Source organism: Varanus komodoensis, unplaced genomic scaffold (assembly GCF_004798865.1).
Source record: "Varanus komodoensis strain SLA01 unplaced genomic scaffold, ASM479886v1 scaffold177, whole genome shotgun sequence".
In the NCBI taxonomy this organism is placed as follows: Eukaryota; Metazoa; Chordata; class Lepidosauria; order Squamata; family Varanidae; genus Varanus; species Varanus komodoensis.
In genome coordinates, this window is record NW_025335520.1 from 108,883 (window position 1) to 128,115 (window position 19,233).

General features: G+C 38.6%; 1 protein-coding gene across 11 annotated transcripts in view; it reads right to left on the bottom strand.

The window, feature by feature from the left end:
- Window positions 1–5,392: 5,392 nt before the first annotated feature.
- LOC123021716 (E3 ubiquitin-protein ligase MARCHF7-like) overlaps window positions 5,393–19,233 on the bottom strand; it is a 27,944-nt gene continuing 14,103 nt past the window's right edge. For 4 of the 11 annotated variants that reach the window (XM_044426746.1, XM_044426745.1, XM_044426755.1 and 1 more), the window contains 8 exons: window positions 18,332–18,506; window positions 16,620–16,781; window positions 13,810–14,917; window positions 12,939–13,108; window positions 12,146–12,255; window positions 10,742–10,855; window positions 9,220–9,268; window positions 5,393–6,234 (listed from right to left, as the gene is read on the bottom strand). In XM_044426746.1, coding sequence (XP_044282681.1) covers window positions 6,173–6,234; window positions 9,220–9,268; window positions 10,742–10,855; window positions 12,146–12,255; window positions 12,939–13,108; window positions 13,810–14,917; window positions 16,620–16,781; window positions 18,332–18,506 — 1,950 coding nt within the window. In that variant the 3' untranslated portion in view covers window positions 5,393–6,172. The other 7 variants (XM_044426752.1, XM_044426748.1, XM_044426751.1 and 4 more) reach the window with 7 other exon arrangements.

The window sequence follows — 19,233 nt, forward strand, 5'->3', positions numbered from 1 at the left end:
TGAAGGCCAACTAGTTTTGTATTAACATGGATATGGAAGAAAGCCAAGAACCATCTTCATACAAATTCACTTAACATATTTTTATATTCCATTATTAAATAAAATGTTTGTCTAATATGTAAGCATTGTTTATGTTGAGATTATACAGAAAGCAGAGCACGATGTTTTGTAAAACATAACAGGAAAGGAGTCTTCTTAGAATTGTGTACATAAAGCAATTCACTGTTTACAATAAAATACTGTGGCAAAGTGTTAGAGGAATATGTTTCCTTCATATTGCAATGGTAATTCCTAAAATGGATGAGCAGGTGAAATAACTGGTTAATGGGCTATTTATTACATATTAAATTGCAGCCTCTAACTGTAGGCCCATTATAAGCTGTCTTGTACCCGAAGAGAGCAGAATTTGTACCACCGCAACCTCTGTTTCCTGTTGCTTTCCCTTCTTCCCACCACTGTGCATCCCACTAACTTCACTACTTCACTGAAGTTCTCACTAGATCTTCACAGAGCCTTGTGAAATGGCCAAACATTTCATGAGGTTTCAGTTCAGAGGCTCACAATAAGAGGGCTACAACTGCAGAAAATAGCACAGTGGGAGAGTTGCTGGTAGGGCTCTTCAGAGCACTTGCTTTTAATGCACCAGTGGACTTCCTTGGCTGAGGGCCTGGCAAGAGAAGTGGCACAATTTGCCATTCCTCCAGTTTTGCCACCTCATGCAGATACCTCACCCTGTTTCATGGGTTGGCTGGCTCTCAGCAATTCTGTTTGCTCCTGTGCAGAATTACACTGTAATAACGTATTGTTTGACTGCACCAGAAAAACTGGTATTTGTTAAACTGTTATTTTCCAAGTCTCAATATTTCAAGTTGAAATTCACTGTAAAAAAATTACACAAAATTAAGTCCTGTGCTCCTTCATGGATCACTGCCTTGTCGTGGCGAAGGGGCTTGCGTGGCTCAATGAAGCTATGAGCTATGCCGTGCAGGGCCACCCAAGACAGACAAGTCACAGCAGAGAGCTCTGACAAAACGTGATCCACTGGAGAAGGAAATGGCAACCCACTCCAGTATCTTTGCCATGAAAACCCCATGGACAGTACCAAAAGGCAAAAAGATATGACACCAGAAGATGAGCCCCTCAAGTCGAAAGGTGTCCAATATGCTACTGGGGAAGAGCGGAGGGCTAGTACTAGTAGCACCAGCAAGAATGAAGCGACTGGGTCAAAGCCGAAAGGACACTCAATTGCCAATGTATCTGGTGGTGAAAGGAGAGTCCGATGCTGCAAAGATCTATACTCCATAGGCACCTAAAATGTAAGGTTCATGAATCAAAGCAAGCTGGATGTGGTCAAACAGGAGATGACAAGACTGAACATTGACATCTTAGGAATCAGTGAACTAAAATGGACAGTATTGGGTGAATTTAATTCAGATGACCATCAGGTATACTACTGTGGGCAAGAATCCCTCAGAAGAAATGGAGTAGCCTTCATAGTCAATAAAAGAGTAGGAAAGGCAGTACTGGGATATAATATCCAAAATGACAGCATCATCTCAGTTCGAATCCAAGGCAAACCATTCGACATCACAATAGTCCAAGTCTATGCCCCAACCACTGGTGCTGAAGAGGCTGAAGTTGACCGGTTCTATGAAGGCCTACAACACCTTCTAGAATTAACACCAAAAATGATGTCCGTATCATCATGGGGGATTGGAATGCTAAAGTAGGAAGCCAAAAGATAACTGGAATAACAGGCAAGTTTGGCCTTGGAGTACAAAATGAAGCAGGGCACAGGCTGGTAGAATTTTGTCAAGAGAATACAATGGTCATAGCAAACACTCTTTTCCAACAACCCAAGAGACGACTCTACACATGAACATCACCAGGCGGTCAACACAGAAATCAGACTGACTATGTGCTCTGCAGCCAAAGATGGAGAAGCTCTGTACAGTCAGTAAAAACTAGACCAGGAGCTGACTGTGGCTCAGATCATGAGCTGCTCGTTGCAAAATTTAGGCTTAAATTGAAGAAAGTAGGGAAAAGCACTAGGCCACTCAGGTATGACCTAAATCATATCCCTGATGAACATACAGTAGAGGTGACAAATAGATTTAAGGAATTAGATCTGATAGACAGAGTGCCTGAAGAACTATGGATGGAGGTTCACAACATTGTACAAGAGGTAGCAACTAAAACCTTCCCAAAGAAAAAGAAATATAAGAAAGCAAAATGGCTGTCCGAGGAAGCTTTACAAATAGCTGAGGAAAGAAGGGAAGAGAAAGGCAAGGGAGAAAGAGAAAGATACACCCACTTGAATGCAGAATTCCAGAGAATAGCTAGAAGAGGTAAGAATGCCTTCTTAAATGAACAGTGCAAAGAAATACAAGAAAACAATAGAACAGGGAGGACCAGAGATCTCTTCAAGAAAATTGGAGATACGAAGGGAACGTTTCATGCAAAGATGGGCATGATAAAGGACCAAAATGGCAGGGCCATAACAGAGGCAGAAGAGATTAAGAAGAGGTGGCAAGATTACACAGAAGAACTATACAAGAAAGAGCTTAACATCCCTGATAACCACGATGGGGTGGTCACTGACCTCAAGCCAGACATCCTGGAATGTGAAGTCAAATGGGCCTTAGAAAGTCTGAGCAACAACAAAGCTAGTGGAGGTGACAGTATTCCAGCTGACCTATTCAAAATCTTAAAAGACGATGCAGTAAAAGTGCTACACTCAATATGCCAGCAAATTTGGAAAACTCAACAGTGGCCACAGGATTGGAAAAGGTCAGTTTACATTCCGATCCCGAAGAAGGGCAATGCCAAAGAACGTTCAAACTACCGCACCATTGCACTCATTTCACATGCTAGCAAAGTGATGCTCAAAATCCTACAAGCTAGGCTCCAGCAGTATGTGGACCAAGAACAACCAGAAGTACAGGCAGGATTTCGAAGAGGGAGAGGAACTAGAGGTCAAATTGCCAACATACGCTGGATCATGGAGAAAGCTAGGGAGTTCCAGAAAAACATCTACTTCTGCTTCATTGACTATGCTAAAGCCTATGATTGTGTGGATCACAACAAATTGTGGCAAGTTCTTAAAGAGATGGGAGTACCAGACCATCTTATTTTTGTCTTGAAAAACCTATACGCGGGTCAAGAAGCAACAGTGAGAACTGGACACGGAACCACTGATTGGTTTAAAATTGAGAAAGGAGTTCCGCAAGGCTGTATACTGTCGCCCTGCTTATTTAACTTATATCCAGAGCACATCATGAGAAAGGTGGGACTAGATGGAATCACCAGTTGGAATTAAGATTGCTGGGAGAAATATCAACAACCTCAGATATGCAGATGATACCACTCTAATGGCAGAAAGTGAAGAGGAACTAGAGAGCCTCTTGATGTGGGTGAAGGAAGAGAGTGCAAAAGTTGGCTTGAAACTCAACGTTAAGAAAACTAAGATCATGGCATCTGGTCTATTTGCCACTTCCTGGCAAATAGATGGAGAAGAAATGGAGGTAGTGACAGATTTTATTTTCCAGGGCTTCAAGATCACCGCAGACGGGGACTGTAGCCAAGAAATTAAAAGATGCTTGCTCCTGGGGAGGAAAGCTATGGCAAATCTAAACAGCATACTAAAAGCAGAGACATCACCCTGCCAACAAAAGTGCGTATAGTCAAGGCCATGGTTTTCCCAATTGCAATATATGGCTGTGAAAGCTGGACCATAAGGAAGGCTGAGCGCCAAATAATTGAGGCCGTTGAATTGTGGTGCTGGACAAGGCTCCTGCGAGTCCCTTGGACCGCAAGGCGATCAAACCAGTCAGTCCTAGAGGAGATCAACCCTGACTGCTCTTTAGAAGGCCAGATACTGAAGATGAAACTCAAATACTTTAGCCACCTAATGAGAAGGAGTGGAGAAGAGCCTAATGCTGGGAACAATAGATGGCAAAAGAAGAAGGGGATGGCAGAGGATGAGGTGGCTGGATGGAGTCACTGAAGCAGTTGGTGTGAGCTTAAGTGGACTCCAGGGGATGGTGGACAGGAAGGCCTGGAGGAATGTTGTCCATGGGGTCGCGATGGGTCAGTTGGACACGACTTCACGACTAACAACAACAAAGTCCTGTGCTAAGTTTTAATAATTTGCTTTTTAAAAAATCTGAATTGTTTGTGGCTTCTATTTGCACAGCACAGCTTTTCCTCTGCTCCCTGCAGCTTTTTATGATGCTGTAGAGATTTACTCCAGGCTCAGTGGATAGTTACTAGGACAACTTATGTTTATGAAATACTAGCATGGATTGGAGATAGTGGGTGTTTCCAGTGAAACTCAGTTCCTATTCTCCTGCAGAAAAGGTTTAAAAGGTAGTGCTAGGAGACAACTGCTCCTTTCCCATGAGATCTCTGACAGAGTTCTCTCTCAACCTCTATGCTTTCACATCTTTATGGATGCACTAAGGTCAAACAATCTAGCAAACTGGAGTGTAGTCTTATGAAAACAATACCAGCCTCTCTTCTTCCCTCCGTGAAAAGCTACCCCAAATGTTTATCCAACACTGTAGTGGGAAGAAGGACTCTAACTCAAGGTTAACATAAATTGGCTTTTGGTGGCTTTTTGACAACTAAAAGACTAATATTGCAACAACACTGGAAGGATAAATGACTCCCTGTCATTTATGGGTGGAAGATTTCATGAAATTTTCTATTCTAGGTGTAATCTAGATATTTGGAGGGCCTTTGTCAGAATATAAGTATTATTATTTTAATTATTATAATATATTCTGCTATATACTAATATAAAGGGAATATATGTAATAATTTTTAAATACTATTCAAATATGTTCTTCCCTTTCCCCTCTTTACTTTTTTCCTATGGTGCAGTTTGTTTTTGTCTTGCACTGTAAAAAATAAATAATAAAAAAGAATGACTTTTGATGAGGGATTCCATAATTTACTTTAGCTGGAATGGCACACCAACAGTTACCTGAAACTGCACTGCTGCTTCAGGATCCCAAGCTGCTCTGTGGGAGTGTTTAAATTCATTTAAAGTATTCAGTCGTAAGGAATTTTAGGGCAGCATAGTTGTGCCTTATATGACTACAACTCAGGAGTAAGAATACCATGTGCCATATAACCCAAAAGGTAAAATGCTGCCAGTAAGGAATGGTATTCAAGGATCTTCTGTGCTTTAAGATGAGCATCAGCACTGAAATGACCACCCTCTATTACTGCTCCACCCCAAGAGATTTCTAATTAGCACCAAATTACTCAACTGAGAAAAAGTCCCAAAAAGACAAGGACCACTGCAGCAGAATTTTATAAGTTTAAACATGCTGTATTCTACCATGTTTAGGATTCAGTAGATTTTTAAAGAAGCAGACAAATGAAATGCATTGTAATTTTTATTTAACAAGTGACAACACTAGAAAACACATTGATAACCAGTGCTTCAGCAATGAATGTGGGTTCTAAAAAAGGTTCATTAAGATAAATAACTTGGTTAAGATTCTAAACCATAAGTTTTATTCCTTCCAGGAATGCTGAAATGCCAGTGTTTACAGCTGTAAATCCATATTGGAAATTCTACATAATATTATCAAATATAATCCGCAATTTATAAAAGCCGTCATTAACACTTATTAGTAGCCCCTTGCAAGTTTATTGCTTTGAGTTAAACATTCCTCAAGAAAAAAACTTAGAAACTTAACACTAATTTTGACAGAACCCATTCATACCCTCATTCAATCTAGGTTGTTAACACTGGAAGCAAAGTGATGAGTCTTCCCAGAGGTGTTTTTAAATGGAAAGCTAACACAGAACAATCCCCATGACTTGAACTTGCAAATACACTTAATATTACCACATAGTGCCAGTAGAAGATCAAAACTTGAGAAATGTTTCCCAGAACTTTTAACTGATTACTGTAAGAAGTTTATACAAAAGGAAATCTTCCTTACACATAAAAATCTGGTATTTAGAAGGCATACATGTCATAATCTCAAAGGAGAAACAACACACTCTTGCAGATTGAAGGTTCAGGTCTCTGGATACCAGCATGCAACAGCAGGTTCTGAACTGAGCAATCTAATAGTAATCACTGTATTTTACTAAATAAAAATAATAATGATGGTACTTGTGTCAGCTGAGCATCCAGTCCCTCTGTTCGCATTTATGCAGCATCAAGTGTTCTGCTGAGATCTCCATCTTCAGAATCATCATCATCTGAAGCTGCTGGAAGTATAGGACATAATCAAAATTCTTTCTAAAAACCTATGGTATGGGAAATTTATCACTTGCGTATGGCATATGCATTATTTAATATGGGGTATGTAATTTTCGAATTGGGATTGTTACTAAACTGAAAGCCACAGTCTTGTTTCACCACACATATCAATCTTATTTTTCAGGGTGGATAAAAACCAATGATTAAAAAAAAATCTCAAACAGATTTTTAACATTTAAATTGGATTGTTTAAATAATATGCTAAAGATGGTTTTCTATCTTTAAGATAAGATACATTAAGTCCAAAAGTTATTCATCATGAAATAAGGATTAATTTTTTTAATTATGAAGCATGAGGCTGCATATTCATGCAATGTTTAAATTTTTTGGTAAATGAATTCCATTAATCCATTCACAATGTCATGCACTTCCAGAAGTTTTTGTAAGATTATTGGGCAACTTTTCTATCTAGAAGATATAATCACAGATGCTTGGTTTTACAGTTCTCAAAACTGTGAGTTTGCATCGGCAGAGATCACACGTGTCTTCTTCACAGCAAAAATGTTATAAAATAAACATACAGAGTTGAGAAAAAGACCTTAATCCCATTGTTCCTTTGCAAATTTATGTACACAGTATCAACCCTTCACGTCTTAAGTGCTAATTTTCAAACAAATCAATGAATAGAAGAAGATTGTTGGGAATGGAATAGATCTGCACAAGAAGCTAAGTGTGAGGAAGGATGGGCAAGCTGTAAAAATGTAAGTGAAACCTTTTGAGCAGAATACTGTGCAAGTCTTTGAATCTTTTTGTGTCTAGCCTAAGGTTTATCTTATTATTCTTTCCCTGGAAAGGAAAACCTATAATGGCAGCAGGCCTTAAGAGATATTCCTAGTTTGGGAATATTTTAATGAATATGGGATATTCATACCTATGAGTAAGGCAGGCATGCATGCAAAATGAAAACACCTTGCAATGCTTTCATAATTATCTATCTATGGTGTGGTTCTAATAGTATAACCAAATCAGTATTTATATAATGGTAAAACTAATCTGAAAATTTGTTATTCTAAAAATGAAACTTTCATCTGATTGTAAATATTAAGATTTTACCACCAAGAATGAGTCTTTATGTAAAAAACCATGATTTAAATCTATTTGATTTAAATATCCCACCCCCGTTATCACTAGAATTAAAAATGGAAAGACACACACATATACTATATGTACTTATGTTAAAATAAAATCAGCTTTTAATATGCACATGGATATAGAGTGAAAAGCAACAGAAGTTTTTTAGTCACATGGACAGGGTTATATGCTTTCATTTTTTGACTGTATAGTGCAGAGGTGACCAGTGACTGTTCCTGAATTCTACTTTGTACTTTACAGCTCAGAAATGGCAAAAGGCCAAACTGTTATCTGTGCAATAAAAGAAATTCTGCATCATGTGTGATTTTACTTTGGTTTTATGTTCAACTGCATGTTTATGGATGGCACTATAGAAATATTACTAACAACATCAAAAGGCTTCTTTAGCACTAGCATAGGGACAGTTTCTAAGAAAAGCCATTAAATACATAATTATGATTATTATGGAATCTCCCATATTAAATGACATGGGACATAAAAACTTTTAAAAGTACCATCCATATTCTCCCAATGTGTATCAACAGTCTAGATATTCCCAAAGCTCCTTGAACTGGAAGGCAAAATTCCTAAGTGGAAGAAATTTTATCAATCAAATGTGTTTAATAAACAGGGTTTGAGTTATTACAGTAGTCATCTGTTGGAACAGAGGCCAAGAAGAATAAACAACAGAAAAGCAGAAAGAAGACTGGCAACTACTGAAGACAGATTTAGACAGGATATATTATTGTTCCATGGGGGATGGAATGGTACCTGGATCCTGGTCATACCCCCTACAAATGTAAGTCCTTCCCCACAATTATTGGGAAAGTTCTGCTTTATGGGCCAGCTCACAAATTCCTTGCTCCTGCTGTGTCCAGCTTGGCCAAGATCAATATCAGCTGGTATCAAGGAATGTTGGGATGCCTATTCATTGGGAACAAAAAAAGTGGGGTGGGCATATATACTTGCAGTCAGGTCTCTGGGAACAAGATGTAACATAACTATATATGCTCCCTGTTCCTAATTTCCCACTTACCATTCCTCTAACAAAAAGCACAATAGCCAGTAGTGCCAAGCAACTGTAGATACACGCTCAAGGATCCCAAGAGATAAGTGCCTGAGACTGATTTGTGTAATGTATCATCCTAGAAGCATAAAATACAGCTTGTCCTTACAGACTAATACAGCCAGGATCCAAAAAATATATGGGGGAAAGCTTAATAGCTAATAGCAAACATATATTATACAGCAGTGGGATATCTTTAAATGGAACAATCTCAAAAGGATACTTCTTTTGTTGAAAGCATATACTTCCAGAAAAACAAGTATGCTCCTCCTAGGCAGTCAACTAATTACATTTCTTATTTCCACTTGAAAGCCATTTGCAAAATCTAGTAAACAAAGACATTCACCTGCTTGTCTTGGCTACACTGATATGGTTTATGGGCCAAAATCTAGCCCAAATTAAACACTTTACAATCCAGTGATTTCAACTAAGTATGTGCTTAATATAGAGTTTTTCATACTCTAACTGGATTATGTCACCTATTCTTTTGCCCTTTAAATTCCTCTAACATGTAGCAAGAGAATGCAAAGTGTAGCCTGAATGCTTCAAAGCACTTTGCCTGAGGTATTTTGTTTGAAAGGTATTTCTGAAGTCCTCCTTTCACCTTTACAAGATGCTAAAATTTGACATAAACCTCATTCTTTCATTTTTATTTGGTGTTCCAGTCACAAATACATGAACATTACAGGTAGTCTCAAACACTTGAATACTTAGTGCTATACATTTCAAAACAGATGAGTTTATTCCTTGGTTCTTTTAACTTTGAAGTAAAACTAAGCAAGGGAAAGCCACCTACTTTCAATATCATCCATGTGTGCCTGAAGAGTTCTTGCAAGATTAATAAACTAGAAGCAATACAGAAAGAAGGCAGTTTTAAATGTTGTAGATCACCAAGGATTTTAAACCTCTATAAATGCCATTGTTGCCCTTCAGAAATTTAAGACATTCCTCATTTTTCATCTACATGTGAGCAGTCCAATTGTCTCCAGGAACTGTCTCCATATATAGAAAAAATATGTGAGCTGAAGGGATCAGAACTATAGTCAGCATCTCTTAGTAAGTGCATAAGTTAGAAAAAAGCCTGTTGCCATCATGGAATGGCTGCTGTCCAACTGTGATCCAGCAGGTTTCACTTCTCTATTAAAGTGCCTGGGAGTGTACAGCTGAGTGTACAGCTAGGTATTACTTGCATGCAGGAGAACGGTACTGTATGAACTCTAAATACACGGAATAAAGGTCCATTTGGAAATTTCAGACAGGTTATCATATAAGAAAGATGAGCATGTACAGTTCACTGAAATACTTATGCATATTTTCAAACCCTGAACTAGAACTATTCAAATTTTTTGAATTTGGGTTGCTTGAATATGAAGGACACCCTTTGAACTTGCAAGATTTCAAGAAAAATCTGCTTAGTTGATCTAACAAAATGAAATCTAGTATTAGGAAGAGGAAATGCCTTTAATTAAGTAAAGGGTCATGGAGAAGTGAAAAGGTAGCTTTAATTAACCTGTATCTATTTTGTCATTCCTGATGGAACTAGCCAGACTGAGAACTTTATTATAGTATATAAATATCTAGAAGAATCAAATAACTAAAAGAAAATCCTTTCCCAAACAGGTACTATTCTAGGAATTCTTAATGGTCAGGGTAAGGAAATGTGTCATGTTCAGATTTGTTCAAAGAAAGTATGAAGATATAGAAAATGTTCAGAAGAGGCAACAAAAATAAAGAGTTGGAGCAATTTTCCTGCAATCAGAGGCTGTTTGTGAATATCTAGTTCAGAAAAACAGACAACAATAGGCTACAACAATGCCCACTAGCTTAAGATAGTTTTTTCAGAAAATGAAAATGTATGGAATTTATCCTCTGGTTTAGTTTGTCAGTACTGTAGCTCTCAACATAATCTTGAGAGATCAAGTTACACTCAGGGAGCACCCAATGCCTGTTTTGTGTTGTCTGTCCCAGTATGCTTTAAAATTAATTAGGTGTTACACAGTACTCTGGGAAGTTACCAATCGATCAAATGAACCAGAGGGCCCTACATGCAAGCAGAAGAATTTCTCTGTTCGACCGTGTCACATTGGTTTCTCACACTAGTTGCATTCCCTGAACTACCAGTGGCTCCAGAGGGTAGTCTGTCCTTTACAAGCAGTGTTTGTAAGACAAGAGGGACTGAAGCAGGAATGGGCAGAAAGCCACAGTTGGAAACATGGCCATCTGATCCTGGCTAATGTAAATTTTGAGGAAATATGAAAAGCATGCTTTAACAGGCGTCATAATCAGCCTCTCCCACAGAAGCAGCTCACACCACTTACCCGAACTCGTGTGTTGGCCTCACTTGTAGTTCCCAGCATGTCTGAAAAGCGCTGTTCACACAAGTGTAACAACACTACAAGGTAAAGCCCAGAACTGATAAATTCATAGTCTGCCTAGGAAGAGAGGGCATTATCAAGTCAAACATGTCTGAAATGCACAACTGGTACTACATTTTACTGATTATTTTGTCCCAGTACATATATGCAGGTATGCTCTTCTTTCAGTAATTTCTATTGAAGACTCAGATCTTAACATGGTTGCACTTTAAATAACTGCTCTGACTAGATAGATCTGACTCCCAAGTTTATCTCTCAATAAATTGGCTACCTCTATGCTTAAGTAGCCATCTTGAAAAGATGAAGCTTAAGATCTTTATAACTAGCAGCAAATCTTATGGGCTCCTTTTTGCTAAAGAAAGGTGCCCTAGATAAACATTCAGACCTTAAGCTCCAATGATTTAAACATGGATGGTTTACACTAACTAAGCAGCAAGTATGAAAAAGCAGAAGCAAAGTAAAATACAAGTATACAAACTCATATTGAAAGCTTCATACTACTTAGTATTTATATAGTACTGAATATACAAGATGAAAGTATCCTACTTTTTCTATTAAGATGTACAAGTCTTGCAGCTCAGCCACTACTAATAGCAAGGATCTGAGTGAATACATTACTACTATCACCAGCTAATTGGCCTGTTTTCCCACACCATTTCCCACAAAGGCTCTCAAAACTATCACACTTCCTTTCCACCCTTTTGCTATGCATTTTTTGTAAGTTTGCGCCAGTATTAAGATGACAGGGGCACAATGTAGCAGGGGAGGGAGAATTATTTGTGGTGTCATCAAGAAACAATGGTGATGGATACGGATGCAGCAATACAAAGAATCTTTTCCTACTGACTATGTATTGCCTTACTTACAAATAGAAACACAGCATCAGATCATATGTCCTGTTATAACAACATAGCATAGTTATGACTCATGTTCAAGAGAGTCATAAGATTGTATCCTACAGTCCTCTTCAGAGACAAAAATCCATTGTACTGCCAAAATATAGTTTGTGTCTGCCTGAAAAAATAGTGCCTGCCCTTTAACTCTCAAGACTCCTTACTCAAATAAGACAGCAAGTGGGGTAAGTTTATCAATGTTCATTATGGCTTCCTATTTATATCAGTTTCTATTTCATCTTTTTCCAAGCCTCAAGACAAACAACTGATCACTATGAAACACATATAACCCAGCCTTTATAAACACACACCTGAAGCAAAGGACAGAATGTGTTCTACAAGGTGATTATACAATTAAAATTTGACCTAAACAAATGTTTTCTTCTAGGGAAAAAAGTTGTCCTGAGTCACAGCACTAAACTGACACTTACCAAATTAGCCAAAATATACTAACTTGTTCATTTGCATGTGCTCTATGAAGCTCATGGATATCAAAATTGTCAAGATTGAGATGCAATTTCTCTTTGCACAGCTCACAAGTGGTTACTGCTTCCAAAGAAGAACCTAAGAAAATAGAACAGTTATACTAATAGAACAGAAAATACTCCTGAAAAACTAAGTAGACATCACTCAGGTATGTGAAAGCACAACATGGAACAATGGTTCAGCTAGGTTACCCTTGCATACACAAATGTAAACCTAACTACACAGAATACAGGAACCAGTGACCAAATAGCCTCCAAGGGCGAGCTGCAGGGGACTAGGCATGGCCACACCTTACCTCAGTTGTTCTATAACCAAAGATCCCAATAGATCTTACACCCAGTGCTTGAGCCAGGAGCCAACATTTGTCATACGTACATGGCTTTCCCTATCACCTCACTGTAATCTCCAATTTGTAAGGGAGCCCTTTCCCCTTATTTTATGCAATTCCAATGAGTGGCACAAGCTGCTTCAGGTAAGGTGCAGAGCCCACAGTATAAAATTACTGTACCCCTTCTTATATTGCTACAAGGTATTCTCGTTTCCAAAAAACTTTCTCTCTCTCTCTCAAAAGTAAGGAGTCTCTCTCTACAATAGATAGCTTCTGCTACGCAGTCTCTCCCACTGCTTTCATTAAATGATCCACTCCACCTTCCATTTACAGTAGCTTCTATGAGATTGGAAGTCCTTCTGTTCATTAAAAAACAACTCAGGGTCTAAGCCATTATCTGTTTCCTGTATACTATTCTAAACCACTCCCTTACCTGAATTAATCTTGGACTGTAGCCACTTTTTCATACACTCTTGGTGAACATACTGCAGACTTCCAGTGCATTTACATGGCTCTATTAAGAGGTTAGTAGCAGATGTGGATGACATCTGACAAATTCTACATAAGTCCCCTTCTTCCTCTTCTGAGTCTTCTGAAAGGAGACTAAAATGGGAAAGGGGGATTAATCTGTAGAACTGAAATAAGCATTCCAAATATTTAAATATTAATCATATTATCTAAGACAGTAATCAATATTGCAACGGATAAACAGTTCTCCCAATCCAAGTTGTCAGTGATGCTGCAGGAATGCCACATAGAGAAGAGTCTTATGCTGTCCCCAGAAACATAGGCTGAGATTGCAAATTTCTTTACATGAACATAAAAGAGCCCCACCCTTTCTTCCGTATACAGTATTGTATTCCCTTCCAAAAGCTTACTCCTAGGAATTGGTGGAACTCTAGGAATGGTGGAGACAGCTGCACAGAGAAGAATTGACTTTTTTTCCTCTCACACCCACACGCACGGGCATGCACAACCCAACCTATGTGAATTAACTGCTCAAGGAAAGTTGTATCTTTTCCAAAGGAAAGTTGAAGATTGCATGGTACATGTGGACTTGCATGGTACATGTGGTTTATACTACAAACCAAGGGTGACATGAGCATGGTTTAATGTGGCCAGATTTAGTCAACAAGCCACAACCCTATCATGGGTTGCATCTTCATAATGGTAGCTTCATGTGCCCATGCACACCATGGCTCGTTGTGGGTTAAATAATCCATAGTGAGCCTAGTGTATTGTACAAAACAGATCAATATCTTCTTTCAATTTTATGAAAACTTCATTAAAAATCTATGTGTTACCTTTCTTTAATTTTTTGAAGCCTTTCAGGATCTCTTGAAGGTGGTATTTTAGATTTGTCACTATCTTCTCCTCCAGGTTGATTCCAGCCTGAGGGAATAATATCTACTGTTATCATAACATTGTCAGACAAGTTGTTTCCCAGTGTTGGGGGAACTGCAAACCGGAAAAGAGAACCAGGAAACATTCCTGATATTCCTGAATTTCTTCTACCTTGCACAGAATCTGGCCCCGAGGCAACAGATGTAGCACCATTAGGTACTGCAGGTGTTGATGGCCTAGCAGCAGACCTGGGGGAATCATTTTGTGCTTCAAGAGATGTCTCCCCAACAGATTCTCTTCTCCTAAAAAGATGCAGTGATCTAGCAGGTGTTTCAGAGGTAGAGGTTCTTGCAGTTTCATCTCTTCCTTCTCTCCTTCTTCTGGAAAATAAAGGTGTACACCTGTTCCTCAGAGAAGATGACAACCAAGAACCTGCATTCCTATTTTCTGAATCATGTCGGTAACTTTCAGCTTCCGAATCATTACTAGAATTTTGTGAAACACCTGCCAGGCCCCATCGTCTTCGAAGAAAGCTAAATCCCTGAGAAACATCAGGAGTCTGAGCTTCTGTATCATCAGAATTTGTAGCTGTGTTCATAGCACTAGCTTGGGTATAACCCTGAGCTCTAGGAACAGTTGAATCTTCAGAACCTAGAGGTCTTGGTGTCAAAGAGTCTTGGCTAGACCTTCTTGAAAAAAATGTGGAAGACATACTAGAAGCTAAACGAGACAGTAGTTGCCGAGTTGTACGCCTTCCTTCAGTATCTGCAGGAGGTTCACTTAATGACCTTTGGGATGGCATAACCCTTTCAGAAATGCTTGAGGAACTGGTTCCACTTCTCATGGCACCATGGGAAAACTCTGGCTGTATATTCCTTTGAGTAGACTCTAATTCTCTTGAGACATAGTTAGATCTTGAATTCCAGCTATGGTCTCTAGACAGTAATGATGACTGATGTTCAGAAGGCAACTGGCGGTTCATGGATGTGTTCAGCCTCAAAGAACTCAATGAGTTTTCTTTTGGTCTTGCTCCCTGTGCATATGAAGAAGCAGATCTTTCCTGAAGATCTATCATAAATCACAGAAACCAAAAAGCATAAACTATTAAGATAATAATCCAGCACAGGATATGATTATGAGTTAAACTAAACTAACCTGGATTAACTAGACCCCATAAAAAACTTTTTAAACCAAATTATCCTGAAAACATGGATGGTAATGTTTACTTAATTTTTATTCTGCCCCTCTTCCTAGGAGCTCATGACAGCATGCATGGTTCACCCCTTCTCCTACCCCACGAGCTAGTACTGAGACTCAGCTGCCAACCCAAGGTCCACTGGGTTTTGTGGCATACAGGTGACCAAATCTGGGCCTGTCCAATGTTATTCCGGCACTAACTACTATAACATACCAGCTTGAAAATAAATCTCCATTATAGGCACCATGAACATAAGGTTATCTGTAGATAACTGTTCTGAGAGCTCTTTCACTAAATAGCAGTACATAAAAGCTAGAAATAAATAAATAGTAATACACCACAACCAAAATTGTGGTGTATTACTATTGTGGTGTACACCACAATCAAAACATCACAATTATAGAAGCAGCTGTCCACTTGGCTTCCATAAAAGCCAATCATATCCAATAATATTAATATGACAGAAAGGCATTTTTACTGGAATTATCTTTTTAATAGCCATTCAACTTTGGAAGGTGGATAACCCAATACTAATCATGAATTTTCATTGAACATCAGTTATGAGTTAACCTAATGAATAAATAAAGGAAAATTGTTATTTCTCCCTTGCAACTGTTTTTGTAATTTTTTGTCTAAACACCAACGTGTTGGATCCAGGAAATGGACAAGCAGAATTCTACTTGCACAATGGGTTTTCCTGGCTCCTCTCTCACAAAGTTGCCCCTAAAGATCAAAACTGAGGGGCTGCAGCAGGACAGGGAAATTGAAGGAAATCAGAACTATTAGTTCACACAAGTGCCTTTTTGCTTGCACAAGCCATTTCTGAATCAGTAGTAATATTCAAAGTAACTCTAATTAAAAGTGAAGTTAAATAGCATAGTTGTGTAATGTAAGGTATAGACATAAAACTAATATTCCTTCATTGGAAAATACAATGCTAACCAGACAGATAATTCAAAAGTTCACCAAGTTCTGGTTTCAATTTAGCTAGACTTTAACCTTTGGAAGGTAATTCCACTATTAGTGCCACAGTCATTGGAAAAGTAATTCAAATCCAACAGGACCAATGGCTTTGTTAGCTAGGAAGTAATCATGTTCCAGTCCTACACATCTGGAACGTTCCATGTTGAGGAATGCTGAGTTACTCTATCCATTAATAATCTAGGCCACACAGCCTCTTCCCAGAAAAACCAGTCAATGAACATTGGGTGGAAAAAATTTTTGCACGTCTGAACTGATTCCAAGTCTGTGTTTCTTCTCCAAGTGAGTAAACTTATTTTATTAGTCCAAACTAGTGACAATGGATACTGGTGAAAAGGGATATGACCAGTACATTAAATGCCCACAAATATAAACCAGCTTCAAAATAATTTGTCTTATAAAAAGAAACAATGCAGAACTGTTCCTTTAGAAAATAAAACTGAAGTAGAATCTTGCAACCACTGCACAACCTAGTTACATGTATGAACCAAGAGCAATGGCTTCAACTAAACAAAGGCCAGATGACTGGCTGTGAACACTACAAATGGAACCAACCAATGTGCCTGAAATTCTCAGGTTTCCAATACATACATGATGAAGATGGGAAATCACCATTCCTGTGACTACAATCCACAAGACTAACAGATGGATCTGTTCTTTCTAGCTCTCTCCTCTCTCTCACAAGTTCAGTTCCTAATGATCCAAGTACCATAGATGAAGATCTGGACACATCATTGTACCTCCATGAGGAATCTAAAACATAAGTTAAAGCTGTTATGTCTTCCTGCTTCCTTGCTACAGGCTTTAAACCCTAATGATGCTATGTTCAATGAATGTTCATATTTTTGTTTGGACGACACTTCCCTTTTCTAAATGTCGTTATACTTTATGTACAGTGAGGGAAGCAGATCCGAAGTGACTGAACTGAGCACAGAGGAGGTAGGAGAGGAGCATTATCCAATTTCCCTGGAATACGTTAAGAATGAATCATAATTAAGGCAAGATTTTAATGTATTGCTCTCAATCCTTCCACAACCAGCTAAGCATTTTTAAATTTCTAGCTGCACTAGTTTACTATTACAGTTCTGCACTTGACGGTCAGAGTCATTGTATTCCAGAAATTCTGAACTGGGAATAAAATCTTTACATTGTCACAAAATATCCCTCTTGGAAATTTGTGTGTGTGTGTCTTGAGGACAAAAAAGTCCCTTGTTTGTTCTCTGACCATGAGAGAGACAGGCAACACCAGCAAGCAGTTTTATATTTTAAAAAATTCTTTATTGTAGGTACACACTAACAGTTGAGTGAGCCCATCTCCACTGGGGACCAGCTGCCACAGTCATCATGCATGGCAAATGTATATGTTTAGCTTTTTGCAATGGTTACTTAACAGAAAATATTCTTTTGTACATGCTTATCTTGACCTACACTTCTTTTTAAAACATCTGGTATCAAAACATCTGCCTCTGGGCTAATCTTTACAAATTCTGACCTTCTTGACAGAGATTTATATTTTCAACCTTCTTGTGTCTGACAGAACACTAAGCAACTGACCTTAGTTTGGTTTTCAGGGAAAAATATATTATTCATATACATCTGATAAGTATATGTATGATGCATCTGTCCACAGACAGTTGTATTTGGGTAAGCTCAAGTCTATGAAAGGTCATTTCATAATAAATTGTCAGAATTGTATCCAATGGTGGGAATCTACTAATGGATGTTTTTGATCCAGTAGAGGCTTCTGTCAAAGGATTGTGGAAGGAACTGGTTTTTGCCCATTTCCCCAGAAAACTGTTTTAGGGGCTTAGGAAATCCCTTTGGAACCATGTGGGAGGTGGCACAAGGTGCAAGGAAAATCAAAGAAAATCACCTTCTTCCTCATTCTTTGGATGGAAGAGTCCTTTGACAGTGGAAGGACACTAATGATTATAACTCATTGAATCTTCTTTGGTTCCTTTGCTTGCAGCCTATTGTTTAGGGTATAATACAATACCATACAACTGTTCCTAAGGAGATTCTGGGGTACTTTTGTGCCCTGGACATGTTTTGGTTTATGGGGGGGGGGAATGTTAAAGAGCGAAGGCTGAAATTTTGGGATGGTCTAGCCACGACACTTTGTGTCTAGGAGAACACAGTGTCCTAGAAGGACTAATTGGTGCGACTGCTTATGTGCAAATTAAACTACAAAATGTGATCTGGGGGATACGTGTGATCCTCTGCTTATGCAATGAGGGTTACCAAGCTTTGGTATAAGCAAGATGAAGATAATACACTGTTTATAGCTTCAGCACATTACATACCTGAGACTGTGTTTAAGCCATTACTTCTCACACTAGAGGTAGATGTATAAGAAAGTTTGGGTCTTTTAGAATCAGTATCCTGTTGCTGGTTATGAAGCCTTGAAGAATATGCTCCCTGAGTTCTTTCAGATTCACCAAGCCAAGAAGATGTAAGAGGCGAAGATGATGATGTAGACTACAAGCAAAGTATTGGAAGAGTTAATGTTTTTCTGTAAAATAGCACATAGTCTGTAACAGTAGGTTAGAGAAGACTTAAATCAAAATATTAAATGAATACATCTGGTAAGATAAAAATAAACATTTGCACACAGCTGAAATTAAGAACAAACTAATTTTTCAGGTATTAGATACTACCATTAAAAGTTTATTCTCAGTTCCTTCCATCCACTTACGTAGTCTTAATGGAAGTAGGCTACGTTACAGAATCAGAAATTAAGTTCAAGTGACCTCCTAATTCTACAACCATAACCTAGTCAGAAAGTGTTACACCTGTACCATCCTCATTACAAAACCAACTGGGTATCTAAAGGAACGCTTGCGTCCATATATGCCCTCCCGCCCCTTGAGATCAGCAACAGATGCCCTTCTCCGGGAACCCTCTGTGAATGATATTAGGAGGGTGAGTACCCGGAAGGCTTTCTCTGCGGTGGCGCCCCATCTATGGAATGCGCTCCCCAGAGAGGTCCGCCTGGCGCCGTCGTTATTTGTTTTTCGGCGCCAGGCTAAGACCTTTTTATTTAAAACTTATTTTAATTGTTAATTTATTATGTAGGTTTTTTTTAAATTTTAAGCCAAGATGCACCGGGTTTTAATATTTTTATTGTATAATTTTTATATGCTTTTGTTTTGTTGTGAGCCGCCCCGAGGCTTTGTTGCGATGGGGGCAGCATAGAAATGTTTTA